This window comes from Brassica rapa, chromosome A05 (genome assembly GCF_000309985.2).
Source record: "Brassica rapa cultivar Chiifu-401-42 chromosome A05, CAAS_Brap_v3.01, whole genome shotgun sequence".
In the NCBI taxonomy this organism is placed as follows: Eukaryota; Viridiplantae; Streptophyta; class Magnoliopsida; order Brassicales; family Brassicaceae; genus Brassica; species Brassica rapa.
In genome coordinates, this window is record NC_024799.2 from 23,652,706 (window position 1) to 23,677,072 (window position 24,367).

Consider the following 24,367-nt stretch of genomic DNA (forward strand, 5'->3'; position numbering starts at 1 on the left):
GTAATTAGATTGAGTCATTTTCGTATATTTTAAATCTGGTCCAAATAGATAATTTATAAAAATATAATGGACTTTAATTTTTTTAATAACATAAACCCATTATTTCTTTAATATACTGCTATCCATGTTTTCAAATAACATTATATATTTTTTAATTATGTTATTTTTGTTTCCAAACATTCCCAAAGATACTTCTATTTTAATAAGATAGAAGATATAATATTTCAAAAATATGTTGCTATTTATTTCTTTCATGTCACTATTAAATGGCATATATGTGTCATCATATAATTAACCGTGTTTTTTACCTACCATCATATAAGTAATCATATAAATAATCATATATATATATATATATATATTATATTTTTAAAAATTAATATGAAATATAAAAATCATAATTTTCGTTGGTGTTTGAAATTGCTTTGTATTGTATCTAATCTATTAAAGCTGAAGTACAAATAAATCTTAACCCTAAGTTTTCCTCAACAATTACCATCCAATGCCACTAACTTTATAAATTACAATTTCCATAATCATTGTTACGAAATTACCTAATATTTAGGTACCTAATAAATTTAGAAGATATGCAATCATTCATTTACTTAAAAATCAAAAAGTCAATGTTTCAATCCATAAAAGAAAAACTATGAAATATATTAAATTATCAGATTAATTTATTGGTTTATTAAAAATTACATTAATCAATTTTTTTTTTAATTTTTAGAATAATAAAACTAACTCAGTTATATTTAATTAATTAGCCTCTTCTAATTTAATTAGTATAATAATATATGTATTTAATTTTTCAACGTTTACAAAAATTAAAAGTAAATACTCGTGCGGACGCACGGGTCAAGATCTAGTTTTTTTTAAATATATTCAAAACATTTTTATAATGGTTATAAAAACATATTAGTAGAATCAATTTTTGAATATATGTATATTTTTGAATAAATTTTTGATATAAATTAATTTTAAATTAATATTTTGATTTGAAATATGTATATAAAATTTATGTTTTGTTTTATGATTATTTTAGACAAAGATGTTTTTAGTTAATTAGATTGGGTCAATCATTTTCGTATATTTTAAAGCTGGCTCATATATATATATATATAGTTTTCATAATATAATGAATTTCCAGTTTTTTTTTGGTAACATAAGTTCATTACTTCTTTTTTTAATATATTGATATTCATGTTTCCAAACAATACTATATTTTCTTTAACTGCTATATATGTTGTCAAACAAAAACTTAAAATATTTCTACTTTAATAAGATAGATTATCTTTATTATCTATTATTTGTGTATTTAAATTTAATTCTTAAAACAAAATTAACCTTCAAAAACTTTACATGCGTCCAGTGGCGGAGGCAATTAAGGATCATGTGGGTCATTTGACCTATATCAATTTTAAGAATTAATCAAATTTAAGCATAAATATGTAATATATCTTGATTAATTGGTTAAGTTTCAGTAGTTTGACCCCCTTAAAATCTATCCAATTTCATATATATAATAAACTTTTGACCCCACTGATTTATTTTCTTAGCTCCACTGCTGCATGTGTCTTTATAGTATCTAAAGAAGTTTTAGAGTACGGTGTTTGATACATGTTCTCGTATTTTTTGTCTTTCTCTCCTGTTTTCAATTTTCTAATTATTTATTTGTTGATATACTTTGGTTAAGAAATCTCCATTATAAGTGTTCTAAATTTTAACAATACTATAAACATGAATATAATTTTAAAGGGAAAAAAAAGAATAATAGTGACCGAACCCCTTGAGAAAGAAGAATTGGAAGCGAGTTCGAAAGCAAACCATCACATAAAGCCCATTTACAAGTATTGGACCGCGACTGAATTAGTCAACCGCAAACGTTGACTATTTGACTTGTAGAGTGCAATTGTAGGTTACGATAAGTTCACTACTAGCCTTATATAATTATTAATTAGTCTTTTACCCAAAAATAATAATTGTCGTCTAATAATTTATAGACGTTTCAGGATGTACATGTCCCTTTGTGTGTTGGTGATGTCAATAATTGATTCGTAAGTTACGTTATTTACATTTATTTCAGGCTTAGTTAGGTTTTTTTATTAAGTTATTTAAATATTTGTAAATAAGTGGGCGTAGTTCAATGTATTTGAAAACCCATATGGTATGCTGTTTTATCCTTTATTTAATACTCCTTCCGTCTCATTTTATTTGTCGTTCTAACTTTATGCACACAAATTTAAAAAAAATATATTTTATATATTTCCAAAATAAAAATACAATTACTTATACATCTAACCATTTTTTAACCAATAAAAACTAAAATAGAAAATTTTATTAATAAATTTTGCATTAAAACTCTAAAACGACACTTGTTTTGAAACGAAAATTTTTTCTACAACGATAATTAAGTGAAACGGAGGGAGTAGATTATTGTGGGCTCCAAGCTGATGATTAGGAGCTTCTGTCATGTTTTGAACTCAATGAACATGATATGATATGACCATGTTAAACTTGTTAAAATTAAAGTGCTTTTGTACTAACCAGTGAGCTTGATCAGAACACAATAATTATAATAAAGTAATAAATTAATCATCGTATTAACAAAACTAAGCTAAGGTGCAGTGCACCTCAAAAGGAACGTAACTAACTATATGGTTTCCACTCCAATGCGTATTTTGGGGTCATCAACATGACTATGCATTTATAGTATAGTCTTGGAAATAAGAATTGCTGAAAATCGCTGAAATGTTGTTAAATTAAGTCAACATTTCATGCAACTCCTTTAATTCCTCACTAAACAACATGATAAAAGTACCTCTAATGTATTTTTTCAAAATTTATTTCACCATACTCGGATGAAAATAGAGTAATAAACAAAAATAAAATGATTGCCGTTTATAGAATCAATCTACTATAATGAAAATTGAAGTGAAGTTGAAACATTTACTCTAAATTTCATTTTAGAGTAAATTATAGAATTGGATCGGAGATGTTTAAACAATTTTGTTAAGCTAAAGTGGTTAAGGGTATATGTTAGTTGCTTATAGTAACCCCGCATATAGCCGATGTTGTTTTGATGTGTATTATAAGAGCAATAATAAGATAACTTATACATGAGGGGGTTACTATAAGCAACTTTCATCTACTCACCTAACAACTCTTAACAAAACTGTTAACTATATACAGAACTATAAGTGACAAATAATTTTGTTTTCTTTCGACCAAGGTTTTTATATCTATATATTTCATGTAAGGCACGGATTAGATTGGTCTCAAAATTAATGTGACCAATGTATGTGTCATACTACACATAGTTATTATATATATATATATATATAAATAGACTTCATATAGACGAGTTGATTTTTTCTCTTTCTGTTAGAAGTAGTTGTGACAAAATGCAACTATTCATCACATGAAAGGTTAAGCATTATTTCGTCTTCAAATAATGGTTTCTCTTAATAATTAATACAGGTTGGATTCTTCGCCCCCATCAATTATTTCTCTAAAATTGTTCTTTTTTTCGTTAGCAGTATATCATGCATAGCATTTAAAATTAAAAATTAAGTATTTTTAAATCGTTACTGGGGGTTAGTTCATTCGATAATCGATATACTAGTAAAATAACTAAGATGTGCATATAAACACACATACGTAATTACACTTTTACTCTAAATCCCAATAGTCGATCGTAAACGTAAAGCTACTTAATTATGAAAAAAGCTATAAATTATGTTATTATCACGTTCGTCGACCAGAGAATAAATGGCTCGATGATCATTATGCCAAAGCACGTGGTTAATCAACAAAATCTCATTACTTCTAGTTCTAATGCAAATCCTTGAAGATTCATTGACAATTTGAAATTATTGTGTGTTAATTACAAGATAAAACATATACTTAGGGTAAGATCCTCGTGTTTTCCTTTTCCTGACATCTTGGGTTTTAACAGTTCTTGTTTGGCGAATTTGTTTTGCTACTTGCATCATGCAATTTAGGTACCGGTTTGCTCTGGCATATACACATAGTTTATAATAATGATTAAATAAAATACTATCATATAGACGGGATCGGAATAAAACAAATATGTTGATGAAACTACACTTAAACCAATCATTAATCTATGTCACTTCTCTAGATGGCCGGTTAAGTCATATAACCGTCAAATCTCTCCAATTAGCTTTAATAAGAAGACATGTTATCAGTGACTCCATGTATCAACTTAATTAACGAGCAATCCACGAGCTTATAATGTGACAACTTCAATAATTGACTGAAAAAAAACAAGATGATAGTATTTTATATAAATGTATAATAATTTAGGTAGGAAGTAAATGAGAATTATTGAAAGAATTATTAACCTAATTATATACTGATAGAAGCGACAAAGATGGGTCTTATGTTGGCCACGTGCCAGACAAAGTAAGACTTTTGAGTCGACGTGAGTCCCGCAACGGTAAGAAGCTTTAGTAATGGCCCATCACATGGATCCAGTTCCCATATTCTCTTCAACATGCGAATCCCTCTTAAATTTATGACCAACGACCGAACAAAAAAATAACGATGAGATTATATATTTTAATTGTATTCAGATTGTATCGTCTTAAGAAAATATCTTCTTGCTTCCACTATCAAATTGTTCTTGTTGATTATGAACTTAGTATCTTTAACAGAAACAAAGACCTGTATAAAACTAGTTATGTTTTTAAAACTGTAAGAACCCTTAGCGATAATATGTATTTGTTAGAAACTTGGAAAAAAAGTGAAATACCTAATAAAATTATAGGTGGTGATAAAGTAGTTATATTGGTATACTCAATCTGTTTAATACTACATACTAAGTGTCATTCTATGTTTTCAAATTTGTTTCATTATAAGTATCGTTTGTATTTATAATGCAAACATTAAATAAAATTTATAGTTTTTATTTTTGATTTAATTCAGTAATTAATAAAATCAAATAAAATAATATATTAAATAGAGATAAAAACAGAAAATTGCTAAATTTTTTAATTTGTGTGCAAAAACCTTAAACATTAGAGAGAGTAAAAACTTATGCGCACAACTAGTATTAGCCTTGCTACGAAAATGAAAGCCTAGGAAACAAAATTATTAGTGTATTTTAGCATTAAACATGTGTTGTTGACTCCTTAATCGATAGATAAGATCGTTAGCGTAGTTTCAGCATACGTAAGAGCGAGGAAGCTAATTTTAAGGAACGTTACTGCCGACAAACTGTTACTGCTTAATTAATGCATATATATGGGCATTTGCTCTCACTGACATGAAGTTTTCTTCATATTCACGCACCTATTAAAAATTAGGGTTAAACCACTTGCAAGTTTCGTGAAAGTAAAATATACTTATATTTTCCTTCTTAAATATGTATTTTTGTTCTCTAATTCAGTGACTTTTTTTCCTAGAGATATTTGCTAAAAGGAATCGTAAATATCATGCATGTATTATCATGGAACAAGCATGTGATTGCAAACCCAAAATTAATCATAATTTCAATCCATGTTATAATAAATTATTTAGAAACCCAAACAAGAAAAATAAATAATCCGTTAATGTCAAAAGAATTACATTCTCTTGTCTTTTCTCCAGGTTCCTCAAGTCAAGCCTTCATCGACCAAACATAACTTTTTTTTTCTTTTAATTAATTATTAATTAAACTAATTAATCACTTTTTTCTCAACTATCCTCTTTATAAATAACTCAGAATTCCCCGCCCTTGAAACACACACACAAAAAATCAAGAGCCAACAAGAAAATGGAAGAAGAAATATATTTCCCTGACACCGATCTTGATCTCAGCTTCACATCCACCGTCACCGACCGCACATTCGCCTCCTCAAGCGGTCGGTCCAGCCTAACCCTAAGCTTCAACGACAGGCTCTCCACTTCCTCAGCCGTTACAACCTCATCCACATCCTCCTCAACCATCAACCACCGTCGCCAAGATCCTCACTGGTCGGCAATCAAATCAGCTAAACTCCTCTCCTCCGACGGAAACATCCACCTTCGCCACCTAAAACTAATACGCCACCTCGGCACCGGAAACCTCGGCCGTGTCTTCCTATGCAACCTCCGTGACTCCTCCGCGAGATTCGCCCTAAAGGTCATCGACCGTAACAACCTAACCACGGCCAAGAAGCTATCTCAGGTCGAGACCGAGGCAGAGATCCTCTCCTTGCTAGACCACCCTTTCCTCCCTACGCTCCACGCTCGTATCGATGAGTCTCACTACACGTGCCTCCTCATCGATTATGCTCCCAACGGAGACTTACATTCCTTGCTACGCAAGCAACCTGGTAACCGTTTACCGCTTCAGCCGGTTAGATTCTTCGCCGCCGAAGTTCTCGTCGCCTTAGAGTACCTCCACGCGATGGGAATAGTCTACCGAGATCTCAAACCGGAAAACGTTTTGCTCCGAGAAGACGGACACGTCATGTTGTCGGACTTCGACCTATGTTTCAAATCGGACGTTGTCCCCACTTTTAAATCTCGCCGCTACCGGAGAACATCCTCTTCGCCGTCCCTTCGTCGGCGGAGGAGCGGCTGCTTCTCCACACCGGCCGAGGAGAAGTACGAGATGGAGGAGATAGTTTCCGAGTTTACTGCGGAGCCAGTGACGGCGTTTTCACGTTCTTGCGTCGGAACACATGAGTACCTTGCGCCGGAGCTAGTCTCCGGCAACGGACACGGGAGCGGAGTAGACTGGTGGGCGTTCGGAATATTCCTCTACGAGTTGTTATACGGAACGACGCCGTTTAAAGGAGATAGTAAAGAGCAAACACTGCGCAACATAGTGTCGACCACTAAGACCGTGAAGTTCCACGTGGACAGTGACTTGGATGAAGCTAGGGACTTGATTGAGAAGCTTTTGGTTAAGGACCCGAAGAAGAGGCTAGGATGCGCCAGGGGTGCGCAGGATATCAAACGTCACCCGTTTTTCGACGGGATTAAGTGGCCGCTGATTAGGCATTATAAGCCACCGGAGGAAGTTAGAGGGCTTGTGATCAAGAAGTCGACTAGAGCACATGCTGGTCACGTGACCGCCGTTACGCCGAGACGGAGGAAGTCGTTTTTGTGGAGGGCGTTGTCTTATTTACTGCGCGGTAAAAGCTCCAGTGGTGGGAGTAAAAATCAGAGCAATAGTAATTATTATCATTATGTAGGGAAAAGCTACGCGAGCCGCAAACGCGTTTAAGGCTGTCTCACGTTTTATGTTTGCTTTCTTCAATTTTCTTATACGAGTTTAGAGGTAAATCAATACAAACATAGAGGGTGTATATGTGTGTGTATACAATAGGATGTTCAACGATTTTGTATATGGAAATTATACCAGACTGAATACTATTTTGTCTTTTTTTTTTTTTGTCATATCTTTGTCTATATACTTGAATGCAGTAGATATGCTGTTTTATCGATTCAAAGGGCTAATAAATCTTAAAATACAAATAAAAATCATATTACGAGTTTACAACGTAACTCAAGATAAAATAAAAGCTGCTATTATAATTCTGTTTTCATGTTTATACAGACTAAAGGTATGAATGGTGACCAGAGAACGACGAAGAATAATGCATTCTCTAACGTTCCTAAAAAAAAATCAACATTCACAAGGAATAATAATTCTCTCTCATTCTCTTTTATTCTTTTTTGTAGAGAATTAAAAAAACAAAATTATTCATTGTTAAAATTGATAAGAAATTACCATTCATTTTCATTCCTACTATTTTATTCCTATACATTTATTTTTTATTTGTTCCTCTTGTTTTCCGAATGGTCTTTTTTTTTTGAAACACAAACTTCCATTAACTTCAAATTCAAGGACTACATAGCCATGAGGGAATTAAACATCCTCTTGAAAACAATTTATAAACTATAATAGCCAAAAGAAACAAGCATGATAAATCTTCATATGAAGTTGACAGCAAATTCAACACTAGGTTTGAATGCGTCGATAAAGCTTCCACGACAAAGTCGGACAGCTGAGAGATAGTCACAAGTGACGTTGAGAGACAGTCCTCACCAACGAGAAAACCCAGAGTAATCTCGATTGCACCTTCAGGCCCCGTACAGACTGCTCCACAAGGTAACAAACCGGTGAGTAAACTGAAACTAAAACTCGAAAAAGAATCCGAGAAATTTTCTCCATTCATTGAAAGGAGATATGGTATTGAAGTACTCTCCACAATAGATGAGGAAGTGAAAGTTGTGCGCCGACAACATGACCTTACTATCTTTTGATGGCTCATAACTGGATGCCGGAGTGGATTCCCACCTACATCGGACACCAGATTCACAGACAAATGGCTCAAAGCTGAACGCCGGAGTGGATTCCCACTTACATCGGACGACAGATTCATAAACCCATGATTCAAAGATGGATGCCGGAGTGGATTCCCACCTACATCGGACACCAAATTCACAACTTGTTGTGAGGGAAAGTAAGTTTGCGGTGGTTGATGGCATGAATCTTCAGGATATCGTTTTAAGCCGAGCTTAAACAATCTGGAGGGTGGAGGAGGCGAGACATGGATGATGGAAATGATGGAACATGGAAAAAAGAAGAAGCTAGACCCGGCTCTGGTGAGCCTTAAACCATCAGTCGAGACAATAAAAATATCAAGAATCCTCGGCTTGAGTATAGTTGAAACAAAGTGGTTGACGACTTCACACGAGAGAGCCCACCGGGAGTGAGAGACCGAAATAACCAGAAGGTTCTTTGGATCTACCAAAGCAAGCTCGAGATGAGGGAATAACTGTTCGATGGTGATGATGGTGAAGGTTTTGGATTGTGAAAGGGTGGCTCGATCTGGTGGGTCTGGAGGTTCAGGCGGAGGTCGAGGGTTCAGATCCATATGCGACGGCCCCCGCCGAGGATAGGGCGTGAGTTTGAGACGGAGAACCGGAGGAGGGTCAGGGGGGACAAGAGGGACTGGAGAATCCATTGGAAACACCATGTCAAGGTCCGGATCTAGTGGTTCAGGCGGTAGGAGAGACTCAGATGAAGTAGCTGCAGGCGACTCCATTGTTGGAGAAGAGGGAAAGCTTCGGGGTGGTGACTGAGACGTCGTCCGAGCGGCAGAGAGGCTTGCGGTTAGGACAAGGAGGAGCTGCACCGGAGAGAGACCTTCATTCTGGTGGATGAAATTTGCTGTGCGGCTGTCTTGGACTCCGTGCCCGAGAGAGAAACCAGCTAGGGCGAACTTCTCTAACTAGCTAGCATGGCTTTGTTTTCCGAATGGTCACCATTAGATTTTAGTACTAATTTCATGGCAACCTATAAATAAATATACGGATTAAAAGAAAAAAGTAGTTCTCTAGAAACTATTGGTAGATGAGTTTACTGAGAAAGAATGAGAGCAAACATGCAAGATCGTTTTTCAGTTGCATTGCACATTAGCACCTTTGCCACCTTGAAAACATCCATAAAATATCAAGTTAAAGGATGTTAAACACACAATAATGGTTGGATACAGATGGGTCTAGATGGTAAGACCGATCATATTAAAAAAATATCGAGGCGGTAGTTAATGAAGGTAACAGCAAGAACTAGGGTTTCTGAATAATAACTTTATTTCTTGATAATGTTCTCTGATACAACGTTCCTTATTTAAAGGGCTCAGCTGAAGGATCTAGAGACTATACAGCTGTGTTTCTAAAACTAGCAACAAGACAAAAGAGCATATCGATTACACAGCTGTAATGGTTGCTTTCCCGTACTAGAGGAAACACAGACTTGAACTCTGTTTTGAACCGTTGAAGCTCTGTCCTGATGTTGACTCCTTTGACTCTCTTTAATGGGCTTTTGAGATATCTGAAGTTGTGGCTGGGCTGGACTTATCTGGGCCACGCTAATATCCCCCCGCAAACTCGTGGTGGGGTAAGCTTCAACACCGAGTTTGGAACGTAAAAAGTAGAATGCAGCTTGTGGCAATGACTTGGTAAAGACGTCTGCTGTCTGAGATGCTGCAGGAATGTGATGTACCACCAAAGCACCTTTGGCTACTTGTTCTCGCGCAAAATGATAGTGAGTAGCGAAGTGTTTAGACTTCTTATGAAGAACTGGGTTTGCCGTTAGGTGAACAGCAGACAGATTGTCACAGAAGACTGCCGCAGGCATTGTTGGAGAGTAGCCAATCTCCTGAAGAAGATCCGCTATCCAGGAGAGCTCAGCCGCTGTGTCAGACAAGCATCTGTACTCTGCTTCAGTCGAAGATCTTGAGACTGAATCTTGACGTTTGGCGGACCAGGAAATGAGGTTGGAGCCAATAAGTGTGCAAAAGCCTCCTGTTGATCGGCGTGTCTCGTTGCAGCCAGCCCAGTCACTATCACAAAACGCTTGAAGTGAAGAATCAGAGTCTGACTTGAAGTGTAATCCCATCGTAAGAGTTCCTTTTATGTAACGCAGCACTCTTTTCAATATGTGAAAGTCTGCCATTGTTGGCTTGTGCATCCTTTGACAAACAAGGTTAACAGCGAATTGAAGATCTGGCCGGGTTAAGGTGAGATACTGAAGCTTGCCCGCCAGACTTCGGAAATATGTTGGATCGCTGAACATCTCATCTTGATGTGGAACTCGATCAAGCTGCAGAGGTAGAGGTGTAGGCATAGGAGCACAATCAAGCATCCCTGCGTTTTCTAACAAGTCTGTAGCATAGCGCTCTTGATTTAAAAACAATCCTGTTGATGTATGCTTGACTTGAATACCAAGAAAATAACTTAAAGATCCCATATCTTTCATACGAAACTCTTTACTCAATGATGCTAGCAGTCTTTCCACCATGATAGGATCGTTTCCTGTTAGAATCATATCATCAACATATAAGAGAAGGTAGATGATAACCTTGTTGTGACGGTAGATGAACAGAGAAGGATCCTTCACACTGCAGATGAACCCAAAATCCAGAAGAAACGAACTGAATTTATCAAACCATGCCCTAGGAGCTTGTTTCAGACCATAAATTGCTTTGTGTAACAAACACACATGATCCGGAAACTCTGAACTCTTGAACCCTGGGGGCTGCCTCATATAGACCGTTTCTGTTAAGTCTCCATGTAAGAAAGCATTCTTGACATCGAGTTGTCTAATCTTCCACTTATTGACAGTTGCTGTATGTAGAACCAGCCTCACAGTTGCCGTTCTAACCACCGGACTATATGTTTCAAGAAAATCTATTCCTTCTTCCTGTTCATTTCCTTTAGCAACCAACCTTGATCTCAGCCTCCCAACCGTTCCATCTTCATTTAGTTTTATCTTGTGAACCCATCTGCAACCCAAGACATGTGCATCAGCTGGACGTGGAACTAAGCTCCAAGTCTTTGTTTCTGCGCATGTATCAACTTCTTCTACCATAGACTCATTCCATCCGGGATGTTGTAATGCTTCAGCTATTGATTTGGGTTCTCTTGGACTGCTTTTGACTGTGTGAAGAACATAACGAGGGTTAGGCTTCCTAATGCCATCCTTTCCTCTGGTAACCATTTGGTGGACATTCTCTTCTTGTTGTTGCTGTTGAACCGCTTCAGGTTCTTGCTGTTGAACTGCTGCAGGTTCTTGTTGTTGAACTGCTGCGAGTTGTTGTTGTTGAACTGCTGCAGGTTCTTGTTGTTGAAGTGGTTCCGGTGAGGGTAGTGGTAGGAACTCAGCTTCATTATAATGAAACGGCGCAGGATCTGGAATGTGCGCAGCAGGGACAGCAGCTGCGGCTCCTCTATCAGCAGCAGGGGCTGCAACAACAACAGGTGCAGGTGGTGGAGTTCTTGTGCTTGTAAGAACAGGTTCTTCACTTTGCTGATCTTTTTCTTCAGTGTTTAAAGAAGAAGTGACAGAGCCTTTATACCAAGCCGCTAGAAGTGGAGTGTGAGCTGTAGGAAGCAAGTATTTGTAGACATCTGCATAAGGAAACCTTTCTTCATCAAATAGCACATGCCTACTGAGGTAAACCCTGCCTGTTGGCGGGTGAAGACATCTGTAGCCCTTGTGTTTCTCAGTATATCCAAGAAATACACACAGCAAGCTCTTAGGATCAAACTTGTTGTGAGCATAGGGTCTGAGATAGGGGTAACAGGCACAACCAAAGACCCTTAATGCTGTATATATCGGCGCCACACCATTCAACTTCTGAAACGGAGTAGTGTTGTGATCATGTACAGACGTTGGTAAGAGATTGCTGAGGAAGTTGGCTGTAAACAGAGCTTCCACCCATAGATTATGAGGCAGGCACGCTTCAAACAACATAGACATCCCAAGCTCGAGTAAATGACGATGCTTCCGCTCTGCTAGTCCGTTTTGCTGCGGAGTATGCGGACAAGACAGGTAATGCTTGATGCCACACTGCGATAGATGTTGCATGAACTGAGCATTGACAAACTCACCACCACCATCACTTTGAAAGATCTGTATCTTCTGTTCAAACTGAGTTTCTACCAGACTTTGAAAGGATTTGAATATTGTAAACACATCTGATTTGAGCTTTATTGGATAGAGCCAAGCAAACCGAGAAAAATTGTCAATAAATATGACATAATATCTGAAACCTTGAACAGAGGTTACAGGAGCAGGACCCCATACATCACAATGAATCCTTTCAAGTGGTCTTTTAGACTCAAAAACTGAACTAGAAAAGGGAAGCTTGCTAGTCTTTCCTAACTGACATGACTCACACATAGTCTTCAAGACTTTATTAACTGAAATAGCTTTAGTTGTAGATAGAAACTGTAGAACTTGCTGATGAGGATGCCCCAGTCTCTTGTGCCAAACCACATCTGTTGCACTCTGCTGTCTTGATGAGTAGAACGCAAGAAATTGAGGATTCTCTAACCGATACAAGCCCTCATGTTTGCTTCCTCGGGTGAGAAGCTGCCTGCTCTGTTTGTCCTTAATTACCACAGTTCGTGAATCAAAAGTGAATTCACATGGATAATCATCAGTTAATTTGGAGACTGAGAGCAAAGATTTTGTGATTGAAGGACATACTAACACATCATTGAGCGGTACAGTACCTGACAGAGTCGGAAGAGCAATGGATCCAACATGTGTGATTGGTAGGAAGTCGCCGTTGCCTACAATCACAGCGTCAGTGCCAGAGTATGGCTGAGCACTCTGTAAGTGTTGAGTAGAGCTCGTGATGTGATGAGTAGCGGCTGTGTCAGGATACCAATCATTTCCTCCATAGTCTGCTTCTTCTGCACTTCTCATGATCATGTTAGCTTGAGGGAACTCAGTTTGTTGAAAGTGTTGATCGAATCGACGGTAACACTTGTAAGCTGAGTGACCGAACTTTCCACAGATCTGACAAGTAGGACAAGATGTGTTTTGTGAACCCCCACGACCACTGCTTTGTCCAAACTGTTGATAGAAGCCTCTGCCTTGTGTTGAATAGCCACGACCTCTGTATCCTCCTCTAGACTGACCTCTACCACGACCAGAATAGCCACCTCTATCAGTGTAGAAAGCTTGGTGAGGAGTAACTTCTGTAGATGCAGAATAGGTCTGAAGTTTGTCTTCATATGAAACCAGTTTGGACATGACTTCATCAAGCGTAGGAGCAGGAATAGAGTCCATCGAGTTCTCAATCACCACACTGATGGCTTCATAGTCTCGACCTAGACCATGGAGCATGCCAAAAATCTTCTCATATTCAGGAATAGCCGCTCCAATAGAGTCAAGTTGATCACACAAGGTCTTAATCTCAGACACATACACAGACATTGTCTTGCTACCTTTAGAAGTAGTTTGAATCTTCCTTTGTAGAGCTAACTTCCTGGTTGCTGAGACTCTATTATACTTCTGTCCTAGAGAGAACCATACCTCTTGAGACGTATGAAGTCCATAGACTGAGCGGAGCGCATTTTCAGAAAGAGTGCCGTAGATCCAGGCCATGATAAGTTGGTCTTTTTGAACCCATCGAACGAACTCCGGATTTGCAGCTTCGACAGCTTGGTCTTCAGTACGGACGGTTATGGTTTGCGCAGGGCGAGGTTGAGCTCCAGTAACGTAGCCGAGAAGCATTTGAGAAGAGAGAAATTGCTCAAACTGCAACTTCCAGATGAGATAGTTGTCATCTTTGAGCTTAAGGGTGACACACTGAGTGATTGTCAAGTTTGACGCGGACTGAGGGTCTTGATTACCGTCCATGGCGAAAAAAAAAAAACTCCAAGATCTACTCTCTGAGCTCTGATACCATGAAGGTAACAGCAAGAACTAGGGTTTCTGAATAATAACTTTATTTCTTGATAATGTTCTCTGATACAACGTTCCTTATTTAAAGGGCTCAGCTGAAGGATCTAGAGACTATACAGCTGTGTTTCTAAAACTAGCAACAAGACAAAAGAGCATATCGATTACACAGCTGTAATGGTTGCTTTCCCGTACTAGAGGAAACACAGACTTGAACTCTGTTTTGAACCGTTGAAGCTCTGTCCTGATGTTGACTCCTTTGACTCTCTTTAATGGGCTTTTGAGATATCTGAAGTTGTGGCTGGGCTGGACTTATCTGGGCCACGCTAATAGTTAAGACTGGGCTTTACTGTCAGGACTTTTATATCTCCGTTGACTCGGAAGGATGCTAGTAGCCCACGACGCATCCTTCAATTGATTGGAATGTGGTCGTATTGGTTAGGTTATTCAAAATAACATAATAAAAATCTCTGATTTTTGTTGGGCTTAGAATCCTTATAAGACACGCCATAACATATATATACTGAAGTCTTCATATCTTAACATGTATGGTTGATGGGGAGTTGAATGTGATACAGATCTGTTGTTATCCCGAAATTGATACACGAAGTAACGAAGAACTGATTAGAAAATTGAGGAAGAAATCATGAGGAGTGATTTTGTTATACCAGCTGTAAAACTGCAAGGAATGATAGGGACGATTTTGTTTTGAGTAATATAATTATGACAATGGTTAAAGATTATGTTTATAAACACAAGCTGAGATATGGGTTGACCGACCACAATGTATAGTTCATATTTGTATTTGTGATTTATACTTAAAGTAACTAAGTACTTACTAAGTTAACGAAGCCGAACAAAATTCAAATATAAATGTAAGTTTGGTAGTCTTTAACTAAACTTCAATTATACATTTATACATAAGCCATGTTTCATCAAGTTTACTTCTAGTTTTCTTTATAAACTTCATAACGTTGCAACCTAATAATCAAAATTAGGTTGGAACACTCGTCCGTAGCAATACGAATGCAGTCGTTGAGATTGAAATCAAAGTGATTTCATTTCAATTAGATGGTTTAACAATATAATGTTTTGATCCGGTTTGATTCGATCATTTGATATGCTCTTAGCGAACCAAACAAACCTGCTCAAGTGGAGAAGGAAAAGATAAGGTTGCCGGTTGCATGTTATCCCCTAAACTCAAATCTCAATGTTTTGTAATCTTTCAACATCTTTCCTCTTCGCATGCCCACCTTTCTCCCCTTTCTACTCTTTCTTAGATCTTGTTGAAGTTTTATTAATTAAACAATGTTTTGAAGTTAAAATAATTTTCTTAGGGTTAAAACAAATAATATTATTGAACAGCTGTGTGTTACCGCGTTTCTTAATTACATATAAATAAAGTTCCATAAAATAATTTCTTTGTTGAATCTCAAGACAATTAGATTATTTATTTCTCTGAAGAAGTTCATTTTAAGAAGAGCAAATCTCGAATATTTATATACGTGTGCATGTGCATCTTGTTCCTTTCTCTATACAATACAATACCGCATTCGGAATGTTTCTGTATATGTTTTGCTTCATTATGTTAGTTCAATGCATATATATAGACAAACATAAAATGTGGTATTACACGGATTGTTATTTCGAAACCCATAATATAATAGATTTGACAAAGACAATAAAATATTTAATTATGATGTCATGGAAGTGTAGTTCATTGGAGAATTCAAAGCGAGCCATGCAAATCTCAATGTCAATATGAACCAAGAAAATCAAGACCATATTCATCTCCTCTTGATTCACTTCCTTTTTATTTACAGCACCTCTTTCTTCTTTTTATTCTCTATATAAACTCTTCAAGTCCTGTTCTCCTTCATCACAAGTCTTTCAGTTGCTCTCCTTCTCTCTCTTTTCCATCACCCACAAGGGTTTTTTTTTTCTGGTACCCAAAATCTCAACCTTAAATAACAAAAAAAAGTCTCAAAATAGAAACCCTAATTATCATGGCAGAATTCAAGAGAAAGTTCAACAAAGGTCATGCCTTCACAAGCAAATGTGTTTCCTTGGTGAAGGAACAACGGGCTCGTCTCTATATTCTCCGCCGTTGCGCCACCATGCTTTGCTGCTGGTACATCCATGGCGATGAATAGAGAGAGCTCTTTGAGTTCTCATTCAAATGAACCCCCTACATATAACTCTAGATATGTATATATATTCCGCTCCTCCCATCTCTTCTTCTTGAAGCTCCGTTATAATGCTGAAGATCTTTGTTGGTGTTGTTGGCTTGCATGGCATGATCCTTCTCCACGAAATTTTGATTCTCTCTCTTCTATTGATGCAAAACCCTGAAAACTTTGGTTTTTTTTTGTAACCTAAAGAATCAATCTTCTGGTTATTTTTTTTGTTATTTTGCATCAACCAAAAGAGAGATACTTCATCCGCAGACTGAGGTGGCGGAGTTTTTGTTTTTGAAACAAATGGAGAGAGAGACGCCATGGATGGTGTTATGTGACAAAAGGAGCTCATACTATGAAATCTTCAGGATGTTATGGGTTTAGTTTCATTTTAAACAAAGAAGTCTCTTTTGGTTTCATCTTATATATGTCATAAGAATCTTCTTGTGTGATCTTTGCCTCTGGTTGTAACCAATGAAAAAATTGTATGTAAGAGTAATAAAAACTTTATTTTGGAAATTTACTCTTTTATTGGTTCAAGCTCAAAAACTAATTAAAAACAAAAAACAGAACTCATCTTATTCTATTTACAAACCTACATCTTAACCGAGTCCTGGTTCAGTCAAGCTTTATTCCAGGAACCAAGTTCCGGTTCAAAAAAACAGAGCACACTCTTCAAAGAGGAGACATCTGAAGGTCATAGTCTGGTCCAAGCCTAACCGAGTTAACATAATCAGTCGGGCAATGATCCGAGAGACCTGGAATCGTCAGTCCTACGAGCCTAAACAAGATCCTAAACCATCCTTCTCTATAACCCGGTCCATAAATGAACCCCATTATCAAGCCTCTAACCAACTCCCAAACCGCGTTTACATGAGCAAGAACCGCATAACGCATACCGTAAGGGTTCGGATCCGGTTCATCCTCTGCTCTCTGTTCAAACATGCAAGAAGAACCAATCATTAGTTCAAGTCCAAACCTAAAACATGTAAAGATTGTTTTTTAGTGATGAGAACATTACTGTCTCGTTGTAGAAACTGTCGTAGTAAAGACAGACTCCGAAGTGCTTGTAAAGAAACGTTGTGTCGTCGTAAGGCAATCTCGGGACAAGATCGTTGCAGTAGACAACACGAAAGTATCTATCTACAGGGTGGTTCAGTTTAGCTTTCATGAAACTACCAATCTCTCTGTTCCCGATCCTAGGCTGTCCGAAAGTGTAAACTCCAAGCAGCCTCTTCATCATCTCCGTCTCCTCTTTCAGCACCAGCAACGTGGGAAACAGTATCGCTAACGCGCCTCCTAAGCTGTGGCCCGTGACTACAAACTTGGCGTTTGCGTGCTCCGCAAGCAAACGTTTCAGCGTTTCTCTAACTGCGTAATAAGCGCTTCTCTCTACCATCTCTGGGAGATTCTTTTGGTTATTCTCTTTCTCAGAGGAGTTTAGCTCCACGAGATGGTAATGGAAAGTGGGAGTGTAGTCTCTGGTGCCTAAACCCATTGCTTCAATGAAACCCATGTGAAGCTTCCCCACATTGGGAATCTCATACCAAGAATAGTCAAAGTCTGTTCCCCAGTCATCTGCATCAAACGGCTCAGTGCCTCTGAAGCTGATCAGTATCAAGTCTGCATCTTTCTCCTTATCAGTGAGTATAAACACTTGTGTAGACATCTGCTTCTGATAATCTGCAAAGATAAGTGTTTATGTATAAAGTAAAACACTTTCTAATCAAGAACATGTTAAGAACCTCTAATCCTCACCATTCCAACAATCCAAGAACTCAACCAGATTCATCTGCAGACATTAAAACATCAAAACTTTTATAAAGTTGGAAACTTTATATCCTCACAAAGTTTCTATTTTTAGACTAACTTAACCTTCCAATGGAGATTAACAACGTTTTCAACAACTTTAGCGTTCTCATACGCAAGCTTCGACGCCATCACACACAAATCAACAAGCCCACGACTTCCCGGTTCGATTCCAACCCTCCCAGAAGAACCGGAGTTAACCGAATCCTCCATGCACACCAACTGTTCGACGAAACTCCAACCTTTGTACAAATCAATCCTCCCATCAAGTTGCCCAATCGTACTAACAAAATCCACAGAGCCTCTCTCTGGTATCACCACCTTCGCTGCAAACACAATCAACCCACATCAAAAAAACTCAATCTTTATCCCGTTTCTATCTCAAAGTTCGTACCTTTAATCAACCCAAGAACCAAACCGAGCAAGCCACCGTTCGCAGACAAGAGATTGAGCACAAAGTCAACGACCAAACCCGTGTATTCCATCGGTGTACGGAGAAGTCCGATGATCTTACGGACGAGGATCGAGACCACGATGACCCAACGGCGATCATCGGCTTGTACATTGATCACCGATGTGGTCCTGTCGGAGTGATCATCAGGTCGTTCGAGGAACTTGTTTTTGCTAGTTTCGTCTCCTCTCACACCGTATTGAAAAAGGTCTTTGTAGCCACCTCGGTGAGGCCGAACGATCAAGTAGTTTGACCCGGGGCCCGGATTCGAACCAGAATTGGATTCGTTGTCTTGGTGCATGTCTCTTGTTTCTTTTCTTTCTTTGTATCGATCAGATGGAGGTGGCTTGTAACACTTTATAAAGGTATTTGCATGCACATATGACATATGTATATATATCTCTGTTTGTGTTTATGCTTTTGTGTCGCAGAGGCACAGTGTTGCTTGTCTAGGCTCAAGTTTGATTTGAGATTTAATTCCGTCAATTTTTACCCTTTTGTTGTTTTTTTTTTAACTTTTGGTTGTATAAGAAATGAGTTTTAGAGTTACTAAAATTAACATAAAACAAAGAAAAAGAAACTAGTTTGGGAAAGTTTAATTCGTGTCCAAAACAAAAACTGCACTACTTAAAAGAGTCATATGACCAAAAAGAGAAGATTAAGTTTTCAACTTTCAGTTGAGTCTCTGTTAAGTAAAGTTTTTTTGAGATGTTAATAAATCCGAGTTGTTACTTGTTACGCTTTTATATATTTCCAAACTTAAAATGTATAGTTTTTATTTTTATTAATTAGAAGTTAAGGCCTGCGTAAGTCTTCTTATGAGCCAGGACTAACATGTGCTTATTAGTACCTAAAATACGGCGTGAAGCATTCTCCTGCCAGGACAAATCCTCCCAACCATTTCTTAAGTCTTAATTAAGGGCGTATTCTCCGCTGCAGTTCACATCTAATAGATACCTCTCTACCCTCTTTGCTACTCTAAATCGCTTGATGCTACATTGCTACATATAATTTCAAGTTTTAACGCTATTTGTGTGTGTTCTTCCTAACGAAACTATAGAAAGTCTCGTCATGATCATTGACAAGAGTTTACTTTCTTCACGTTTAGTATAAAGAACACTTATTGGATAACAATAGTTATGTGGAAATAACATGAGCAATAAATTACCCAAATGCGTTCTTTTTGTCTTTTTTTTTTTTGAAACACAAATGCGTTCTTTTTGTCTATTCATCGATTTTTTCGTCAGCTATTAATCGATGTACAATGGACTAATGCAAGAATATGAAAAGGACAAAATGAAATGAAATGTTCTGATCTCAAATATAGACACGTGTAGGTGTAAGAAAGTGGGCCTTGATCACAATGGCCCAACAGCTTGTACGTGGCTACGTGTATAAGTGTTCAGAAAGTGAGCCGCCCCTGTCCTCAACGGGCCAACAATCCAACACATGTCGCGGAGTTCACGTGTCCTCTCTTCTCTTACCATATTTTGACAAATGTTCATTGCTCTCTTTACACCTTACCTTAAAAAACAAGCTTTCTAAGCTAAGTCTGGAGTAAATACTGAATCCCGTGTGTTTCGTGTATCACTATGATCAAGGATTTAGGATGAGTAGGAATCTGCCTTGTTATGTTGTACTTATTATAGGACTGTATTAGTTTTTGCAAGTAGATACAGGATTAATATTATCTTTGTACTCTAAAGCTGTAAAGCGGCTCTCTCTTGACTCTCGCTATAGATAGATTTAGATTAGAAAGAACAATTTATATCATTTAATTTGCAAGTCTTGTGACTTTTTGGGACATATACATGTTTCTACTCTTGACATGCACGCAATACGTCGGTTCTGTATGTTATCAGTTCACAATATTAATTATTCCGAAAGAGAAACTCTCCAACAAGCAAAGCATTTTTTTTTCTGGTGTGCTTCTCTTTTCTCAGACGAGTACATACTATATATATATATATATATTACAGTTTCATTTAGCTATTTGATTCTAGAATCTTAGTTGTGAATTTGTGATATATTTGGCGAAAGACATATATCTATGAATATGATATATGAATTTAGTTTTTAATTAAACTTTTTATATGTAATTAAATACTATATTTTCTCTGTTTCTTTCTGTGAGAATTTTTGGTGGACTATTTTATTTTTAACAAGTGGCTTATTTTGATATTTATAGAAATTAGTGCTGGAATAAATTTCAGTGCTTTATATATTTAAATTAAAAGAAAAACTATATTATTCGGTCTGTGAACGTTATTTATCAAAAAAAAAAAGTTTGTGAACGTTACGAACTAAGGAGTACTTTATAAGATCCAGTCTATATAAAGGCGTTTGTAGTGGGGGGTGATCTATACATATTATGTTATTTTAAATTTCGTGGGTGGAAAAATATCCTTAACGTAAACCATAGAAGCATATATACACCATAATTTAAATATTTTTTTTTTTTGAAAAATGTAATTTAAATATTGTAAAATAGATAAATAGAAAAAATAAAGGGTACAAAATACACACTAACATGCACGCACCGACCGTTTTAGTATGGAAGCAAATAGTTTTCCTCCATCCTTGCGTATGGACCTACCAAAATAACGTAGTTAGGTCGCCTAGCTTTTGTAGAAATCAGAAATTAAAACGACGCGTAGTTTGTCGGCAAGCATATAAACGGCAGCTATTACGTGTAGACTAGTCAGATATCGTGTGACATGGCTTAGTAGTTTAACGGCTTCATTGGTTTTTTTCCGAAAGATGTCTTGTTAATAGCTACTAAACATAACTCGTTTTGTGTATATTGATTCGAACTTCTTCTTTTGCTTATCTATGTCTTAAAACGTATTTATCAAACTTAATAGTCCGGGTCAAGTGTCAATAGAAACGAGAATATACCTAATACCTACTCCACCATACAATCCTACGAACAAAAACGAGAACGATAATAAATAATAAACACTAGCATGATGAGAGTGTTTTTGTCACCCGACGAATATTTGTAGGTAAACGTCAGGTTTCACAGAAGCTAACCTGATTGTGTTTCGTGTTTTTCTAATGTTTTTTTGACATCTGTTTTCAAAAATCCCTTATATATTAATTGAGGAACATTTGGAAAGATGTAACCTCAATTTTGTATTAATTAAAAGAAGCCCCAATGCATAGTTGGCACTCAATTAGGTAGTCAATTACATTCAATTGAAAAATAAGTAGGTCCACATTCGATTTTTATATGTTGTTAGATATATAAGTTGGTCAAACTATATGATATAATGATATGATATGATATTTTCTTTCCTTAAATAAAACTTACGGAATTACCATAAATGACTAATATATATATGACAATTAATGAGTTTAATAATAAAGATTTGATAACAATGTATATCTCCTCCATCATTTTTTGTTTAATTTTATATTATTAAAATAAATTAAACAATCAAATTAGCTATAAAAATAAAATTTAGATTTTTTCGTATATGTTATATTTTGAATTTTTAAAAACGACAATAAATGACTAAAACTATTAAAATTATTATGTTAAAAATTAATGATCAATGGTTTAACATTTTTATTATAAGAAGATACACATGATTTTAAAACCATATGAGTAAAAAATATCATTTAATAATAAAATAAATATATATATATATTAAACACTATATACCATAAGATTACATAAATATTTTAATATTAAAACTTTCAATGAATTTTCAAGAACATTTATAAATTATAAACTTATTAAAGATTTCAGATTGAAAATTTTGTTATCGATGATTTAAATATTTTGTTATAAAACGATATGAACGATCATAGAACCGTATGATTATAAATTCTTATTTAATAAATAACTATACAAAATATACTATTCCTAGAAAAATAGGTTGGTCCATCTTAACTTATATTATACTTTTTATTAAATTAACTATCGAATTGATAAATAACGTACCAAAAAATGTTTTGCACTTTCCTTAAATAAAAGTTACGAAATTACCTAAAATGATTAACGTATATGTGAAAATTAATTATAATGAATAATAAATATTTGATAACAATTTTTGTATCTTAGTTCTTTTTTTAATTTTATATTATTAAAATATCTTTAAAAATAACATTAAATATATAATAAAAACATTTATAATTTTTCTTATATGTTATATTTTGAATTTTTCAAAACGTCTATAAATTATTAGAAATTTGAAGATCCCCACTCTGAAAATTTTGTGATCAATAGATTATTTTTTTTGTCATAATAAGTTACAAATGATCATAAAATTGTATTAATATGAACTTTTATTTAATATTATAAGAAGATACACATTATTTTAAAACCATATGAGTAAAAAATATCATTTAATAATAAAACATATATATATATATTATACTATATACCATAAGATTACATAAATATTTTAATATTAAAACTTTCAATGAATTTTCAAAAACATTTATAAATTATAAACTTATTAAAGATTTCACATTGAAAATTTTGTTATCGATGATTTAAATATTCAGTTATAAAATGATATGAATGATCATAGAACTGTATGATTATAAATTCTCATTTAATAAATGACTATATAAAATATACTATTCTTAGAAAAATAGGTTGGTCCATCTTGACTTACATTATATTTTTTTATTAAACTAACTATCGAATTGATAAATAATCTACCAAATTTTTTTTTTCACTTTCCTTAATTAGAAGCTACGAAATTACCTAATATGATTAACGTATATATGAAAATTAATTATTATGAATAATAAATATTTGATAACAATTTTGGTATCTTAGTTCTTTTTTTTTTTAATTTTATATTATTGAAAGATATTAAAAAATCACATTAAATATATAATAAAAACATTTATATTTTTTCTTATATGTTATATTTGAATTTTTCAAAACGTCTATATATTATTAGAAATTTGAATATTCCCACTCTGAAAATTTTGTGATCAATAGATTATTTTTTTGTTATAATAAGTTACAAATGATCATAAAATATAACGCATATGAATTTTTATTTAAATCATTAGTGTTTATATATATATATATATATATATATATATATATATATATATATATATATAAACACTAATGATTTAAAGCAATAAGATTGGCTGATCAATTTAGTCGTCCAGTTGAAATTTTTCAAAAGTATGTGAAAGACTAAAGTCAAAGTAAATATGGATTTAGAATAGTAGTTATATTTTACTAACCAAATACCAAAAAAACCGAACCGAACCGAAACCAATCCGATATTCGGATTGAACACCCGTAATCCAAATGAAGCCAAACTATTGTTTCATTCTCCAAAATATAATAAAAATAATAACTTAATTCCGCGCAAGGCGCGGGTCTTATCCTAGTATATAAGTACTTGTTAAGTTTCAATGAATGGATCTTGAACATAAAACAAAAATTGCTGGAGAGATACATCATATCTTTCCTTGTTTAATATATATTGTCCCTTCTTGCTGGCACACGGTTGGATATATTGAAATCTATTTATCTGTAAGCATGTATAACAATTTCATATTAAATTACATGTATAAACACTATATTACGAGAAGTTAAGTATATTTCTAGCTTTATAAATACCTAATTACTAATCTACTATTTAATATAGTATATATTTCCTTTGAGAAAATAGATAGATATCACCAATGCTTTCTGCAAATTGTATATCAATATATAGTTCTCCAATTCTATTTCTCCAGAATGCTAAAATA

General features: G+C 35.2%; 3 protein-coding genes across 3 annotated transcripts; 2 read left to right on the top strand and 1 right to left on the bottom strand.

Moving 5' to 3' along the window:
• Positions 1–863: 863 nt before the first annotated feature.
• LOC103870033 (serine/threonine-protein kinase WAG2) lies at positions 864–7,906 on the top strand. Its single transcript, XM_033292795.1, has one exon. The coding sequence runs from the start codon at positions 5,777–5,779 to the stop codon at positions 7,214–7,216; it is 1,440 nt and encodes a 479-aa protein (XP_033148686.1). The 5' UTR covers positions 864–5,776; the 3' UTR covers positions 7,217–7,906.
• Positions 7,907–14,261: 6,355 nt separating this feature from the next.
• Positions 14,262–16,893, top strand: LOC103870035. Its single transcript, XM_009148130.2, has one exon. The coding sequence runs from the start codon at positions 16,204–16,206 to the stop codon at positions 16,348–16,350; it is 147 nt and encodes a 48-aa protein (XP_009146378.2). The 5' UTR covers positions 14,262–16,203; the 3' UTR covers positions 16,351–16,893.
• Positions 16,858–21,085, bottom strand: LOC103870034. Its single transcript, XM_009148128.2, has 5 exons — positions 18,578–21,085; positions 18,250–18,509; positions 18,133–18,166; positions 17,396–18,057; positions 16,858–17,307 (listed from the first exon to the last, which is right to left on the bottom strand). Exons 1-5 carry the CDS (start codon positions 19,020–19,022, stop codon positions 17,050–17,052), a joined length of 1,659 nt encoding a protein of 552 aa, XP_009146376.1. The 5' UTR covers positions 19,023–21,085; the 3' UTR covers positions 16,858–17,049.
• Positions 21,086–24,367: the final 3,282 nt, after the last annotated feature.